At 35.3% G+C, this 6,358-nt stretch overlaps 1 protein-coding gene across 1 annotated transcript; it reads left to right on the forward strand.

The window, feature by feature from the left end:
• Positions 1-552: 552 nt before the first annotated feature.
• Positions 553-5,320, forward strand: LOC125677401 (uncharacterized). The gene is made up of 4 exons (XM_048915444.2): positions 553-683; positions 1,330-1,458; positions 3,237-3,338; positions 5,119-5,320. Exons 1-4 carry the CDS (start codon positions 642-644, stop codon positions 5,245-5,247), a joined length of 402 nt encoding a protein of 133 aa, XP_048771401.1. The 5' UTR covers positions 553-641; the 3' UTR covers positions 5,248-5,320.
• The last annotated feature ends 1,038 nt before the right edge of the window (positions 5,321-6,358 follow it).

Raw genomic sequence — 6,358 nt, forward strand, 5'->3', positions numbered from 1 at the left:
TGGATATCAGGAACTGATTTTTCAGACAAGGCGGTCTTCGTGTGTATTCGAAATACACATACACCGTGCCACGGTGTAACACGGACCGTTTTACACCGTGTTTTCCACCGTGCGATGGGAAATACTCGTGACCTGTACTATATGTTCTACATTATACGTTCTCTGGGATGTCAGAGGGTTCACGATACACCGTATCAACTTCAATTAACTACAAAAGTGGGAAAATTAACATCTGGGTGGTTTTTTTTTTCAGTATAAAATTGAAATATATCATTGTATATGCATGTATAGTATAATTCAGGTGGCTTAAACACAAAAAAATATGATAACATGTCATATATTTTTCATATTTTGAAACTAGAACTATCTGTGTGATTTTAAGTGATAAAGACCAACACAATGTGTTTACGTTTTGTATTTGTACGCGATTCTTATAAATATCTTAATGTACGGAACGATCTGCGAACACAGCCTAAAAGTACTGTTGTGTGAAAGGTCAGTGAGCACATTCTGTAACTTGGTTAGGACAGAAAATCACGATTGAACAAATCCAGATTAAACCTGTTTGATAAGATCACATATAAAGTCACGAAAGGTTGGTGAACAACGATTCACATTTATCCACAAAGTTCTAAGTGAAGATGATGCTAAAAGTTGTCGTATACACCAGCTGTATTTACATGGTGAGTATGACGTACGAACTATTTTAAAAATAAATTGAATTAGAAAATAATTCAAAAGGAAATAATAAAGTAATTAATATGGCTTTAGAAATCCAGTTCAATGTTTTAGTCTTTTCGATTTACAGCCTTCATAGCTTTGTCATTATTAGACTTTTAACATTTCTTCAATAATATCAATATATAATCAATATTCATGCGGAAGTTTACCAATAATGCAAAGATATACACTGGTCAACCCCAATCACACTATAAATAATACAAAATCAAGAACAGGGCAAGTGTGGATCAAAATAAATATGTAAAGAAATGTCTAACCACTTCCGACATCATTCGTCTAAATAGCATTTTGCATTTGCTAATACACTGTATTTTATAGCAGAGGCAATGGTTCGCAATCTAAAGGATTTATTTGCTTACTCACCACTATCATATAATTATTCTTCTCACCAAATCGCTGTTATGCGTACAGTATATTGAGATAAGAAAATGAACGTAGTTGTACGATTCTCTCTATCTATCTGTTGGTATTTGTACGATTTTATCTATCTATATGTTGGTATATGTATGGGTTTTTCGTCGTCGTTAAGACGCTTTAAATTGTATTAATGTCGACGTTTGGAGTGAAGAAATGTCTTTGCTTACACAGGCCTTGGCAGCCACCACAATGCAGCCTCATTCTACGCATCATCACGGTCATCATCACTCTAAGGCAACACACCCCACGCATGAGCCATCAGAAGCGGAATTTTTCTCATTCTACTACGACTATCACACGGTATTTTCAGTTTATTGCTAATTTCAACTGGCTCCAGGGTTATTAAACATCATAAGCTTCAGTCAAAATAAAAACCTCATTACGACAGACTCCCTTGCCGGTTTTTGCGGTCTCATCCGATGGACCACCCCCATTTAGTCGCCTTTTACGACAAGCAAGGGGTATTGAGGATCCATTCCTATATTGTTTTTGAAATGAAACTCTTAATTTGCATACAATACAAACCTAATTAAATAATAATGAAGTACAATTTTGGAACGACTGACTTCTCAATCATTTCATCGCAATGTTTATAATGATAATAATATAATAATGATAATAATATATTCTTTATTTAGACAGGATAGCAGGATTACTATTCAATGACTAGTTTACATTGTGGTCCTGTATAAAACATTCACAGACAGATAAATGAGAGATTGGAAAGATATATAACATAATATAAAATATATACATAAAATATACACACGATATCATTGGGAAAAACTAAACATATACATATCTATATATCACATATTTTAGTACTAATGCTGCAAATATGCTGATTGCACTTTATTATTAGTTCATCAGGTTTGTATTGTATGCAAATTAAGAGTTTCATTTCTTTCATTTCAAAAACAATATAGGAATGGATCCTCAATATCCATTGCTTGTCGTAAAAGGTGACTAAATGGGGTGGTCCATCGGCTGAGACCGCAAAAACCGATGCCTCATGTCACAGCAGATGTGGCACGATAAAGATTTCTCCCTGCTCAAAGACCGTATGCGCTGAGCTTAGACCTAAATTTTGCAGCCCTTCACCGACAATAGTGACGTCTCCATATGAGTGAAAACTTTTCAAAAAGGACGTTTAACAATAAGTAATCAACCAATCAAAAGTAACAAACATCTTGAAGGTGATTACAATTTGATCTATGTTTGAGTGTGTTACATGATTTCGGGGCAACATCACTTATCAAACATGTTTTAAAATTTTAAAAAAATCATGAAAACGGCAAAGTGTAATTTTTCTCCGTCTGACAATTCGTCCGTCTAGCGTGAAATCTTGTGAATGCTTCTCCTCCTGTTTGCGTTATCGGATAGACCTGATACGTTTTACAATGTACATATTGGTGGGAGGCTAGGATCCTATTATTTTCATGAAAATGATAATGGATCTAAGAGGGAAGGAGGATGCAAAATAGCTTGTGAACACTTTTCCTCCTATATGGCTTATCGAATATACTTGAAATTTTGTACAATACCTCATTTCTATTGGTAGCTAGATGTGCATATGGCCGGATCGTTGGGATCCAATGTTATCCTTAACGGTATAGTGAGTCTAAGAGGGATGGAGGATGTACACTAACTAGTGAACTCTTCTCTTCCTATATGCCTTATGGGATAGTCTTGAATGATGTCTACATTGTTCTGACCAGGGATCTAATATTTCCCTACAATTTACAGTGGATCAAACAGGATTGCTTTATACATGTAGGTTTTTGGTCATTTATGTTCACTTTCCTACTGGTAATAATGAACATAAGAGTAATTATTTTTTAATCATACTAGTATACGTGTACAACAATGGTATTGGTTACATCGTTGTTGAATCTTTTCTTCATCTTTTTCCTTAATAGGAAAAGTGCAGTTCATGACGTCTATGTTCATGCGTATGCTGTCTCCTCCATGCAATACATTAAGGGGAGGGGTTGTAAATGGGAGCATTTACAATTTGGGGAGATGGGGAAACATTTGATTTTAATATTAACATGTGATATTCTACATTATTTTGACAGCACATTCTACTGGTGAGAAGTAAGCGTATCTGTTATCTGTACAACACAAGTGCCCAGGAACAAATGGACGTTCATTCATCACATGGACTCCATACGATTGAAGTAAGTAACAACGTGTGTCTGATTTACAATGATTTCACTGGATCTACATGTACATTGTACTACTTACAAAACATTTAATTAATGAAACGGTGCCCCAAGTGATAATCCTAATTCTGGTAAGTACGGTAAGTTATAATTCATTTAAAATATATACCGTATATTATTTATAAAATTCCTCTTGCGCTAAACACCCAGTAACATCTAAATATTAAAGGGGGATACAGGATCCATCTATTCCTTTACCGCGGGGAATATAACCTCAGCCGACGTAAACCGTGCATTGTGAAGTCACATGTAGTTCGGCTTCGTCTTTCAGATCAAACAATTACAAACAACAACGATATGTCCTGTTTGCAATATTCAATAGACACCCAAAAGAAAGGTAAAGATAACAACAAGTGATCAATCCCATAACTCCTATAAGCAATTCAAAATAGAGAGTTGGGCAAACACGGACCCCTGGATATACCAGGGGTGGGGTCAGGTGCCTAGGAGGAGTAAGCAGCCCCTATCGACCAGTCATATTCGCCATGAGTCCTTTACCTTGATCAGGTAAACGGAATTATCCGTAATCAAATCAGTGTGCCAAGAACGGCCTAACAAGTGGTATGAAGAACTTCAGACAGCATTTGACCCAATGATAGGTTATATTGGCAAACTAGATCATTATAAAAATCATAGAATTTGCTAAATGATTACTCTAAAGGAGACTGTTGGAACCCCTGCATCATCAACTTGTTTGTCAACAGCCTGTTTAGATTAAAATACTGACCAGAAACAGGACAAGCTTTTGCGTATCGAATCATTTGAGAGCTATAAACACCATATGCACGACCATTCCTCACGATAAATTAAAGACTAGACTTCTTGACATCATAGACAGTTGCTTCTTCAACAAAAATGGAAAACGGAATTATTCATATCTAGTGATCAGTCATTCAAAAACTTACTTTGTTAAACACCAATCTGATTCCACGCACAAACAGTCTGAAGTTGAAATAAAACATATGCTATATTTCCTCATTGACGATATCTTTGTGGTCTTTAGTGATCAGGTCTTCCAACAGTATGTTGGAATTCCCATGGGCACGAATTGTACTCCTTTGTTAGCTGACCTGTTTCTATATTCATATGAAGCTGAATTTATTAAAAAAAAACTTGTAAGTAAGACAAAAATCTCTCGCTGTGGCCTTCAATTCGAAATTTCGATATATCGATGGCGTTTTGTTCATTAACAATAATAACTTTCATTCATATGTCGATTTGATATATCCCTGTGAGCTCGAAATAAAGGACACCACAGAGTCGTCCACTTCTGCTTCATACTTAGATATTTTATTGAAAGTAGACATTAACGACAAATTGACAACTCAACTGTATGACAAACGGAATGATTTCAGCTTCTCCATCGTCAACTTCCCATATCTATATATATAGCAATATTCCATTATCACCTGCATATGGTGTTTATATATCTCAACTGATTCGATATGCAAGATCTTAAAAGTCGTAAATGATAGTGGTATTAGAAATACTAGAAATACGGAGTTTATCGTTACTTTCAATTCAGATATGAATTACCTCCACGATAAGAGAGTAAGGATGAACGAAACTCAGATCTGTGCGTAGTGACAATAATGACATTACGATGTTTCCTGATTTGTGTCATGGAAAAATAGCATGTGACAGGACAAGTTCTGTGTAAATTCGATAGGCATCTTCATAAAGTTTTTTATTTGTGGTTTGATTTTAATTGACTTTTGTTTACTTTGATTGCCAGAAAAACGTCATCGACATAATTGACTCCAATCCAACCACGACTACCGTGACACATGATAATCTGAATGCTACGAGTGCTAGACTGGGTAAGATGTGTGGTGCCCACTACACGATTCATCAACTCAACTAGTCTCCTACACATTATACTGTTAGATTCCTTTGAGTTGTAACTTGGTTTTATGAAATAAACATCTTAATCTTCCTATGTGAGTTAGAGCCAATTGATTGAAAATGTGAAACTGTTTTATCAGAGGTTTATTTTGATTTATAAAAAAGTAACGTACGTTTTGCTTAGTTCAAAGAAAAATGTCTGTTTACTTAATGATATCATCAATTAATTTTCAAAATTAATTAAATCAATCTTTAATGCATTACACAATGTCAATTAGTTCATCGGTGGAATATGGGGTACTCAATTTCTTCATAGTAAACATTTTGAATAGCCGGTCAGAACAATAACAATTTAGTTTCCGGTGTAAATATGTATTCAGTGGTAACGTTTTGTACTTTTATGGTTAGCCAGGACATAAATCAAAATACCGGCCTTAGTAAAGGTGTCTCTGAAAATGAATCGAACCTGAATATGAAACCAATACGAATCTGAAGAATTCCGATCCCGATTAAAACATGATGGAATTCTCGCCACGTTGTCATTAAAAACATTTTTTTATAAATTGCCTAGATGTTCGGGTGCACTAGCATGCTGGTCACATGATGTTATAGGAAATTTGGTTTCGCAGGTCATAACTTAAACCCGTGTGGGGGCGTGAGTTTTATATCCAATTTCATCTTTGCTTTTCATTGATAAGATCGAAATTGTTTTTGACGTTGGAATTATTTTGAATGCAGAATAGCTATCAACACACAATTTGCCATTCTCTCACCAGAGGGTGTGTTACGCAAGCTTCACATACACCTCTGTCAACGCTTGGAATCACGTGACAATATAATCACATGATAGGAACAATAATTCTCGGTTTCCTTTCCATTTAAAAGTTCTGGTAGGAGATGATGGTATCAGGCTCTTTTCATAGCCCACTGACACTTGATTAAGTACACACTTACCATTTGGCGGTTTGTCTCTTATTTCACAAGTTTTATCATATTTTTACAGCCTTTCTTAATTTTCATTTCCACGTTTACATTCAAATCTTTACGTGGATGTCCTACATTCATACGCAGTTACGAAGTAGTTCCAGGATCAGAAAACGGCGATTTTAAACAATTTACAGTAATTATCA

The sequence above is a fragment of the Ostrea edulis genome, chromosome 3 (assembly GCF_947568905.1).
Source record: "Ostrea edulis chromosome 3, xbOstEdul1.1, whole genome shotgun sequence".
Classification (NCBI taxonomy): domain Eukaryota; kingdom Metazoa; phylum Mollusca; class Bivalvia; order Ostreida; family Ostreidae; genus Ostrea; species Ostrea edulis.

Coding starts and splice junctions, on each gene's coding strand:
- LOC125677401 (XM_048915444.2), top strand. CDS start 642: ATGATGCTAAAAGTTGTCGTATACACCAGCTGTATTTACATG. Junction 1,459..3,236: donor TCTACTACGACTATCACACG/GTATTTTCAGTT, acceptor TTATTTTGACAG/CACATTCTACTGGTGAGAAG. Junction 3,339..5,118: donor ATGGACTCCATACGATTGAA/GTAAGTAACAAC, acceptor TTTGATTGCCAG/AAAAACGTCATCGACATAAT.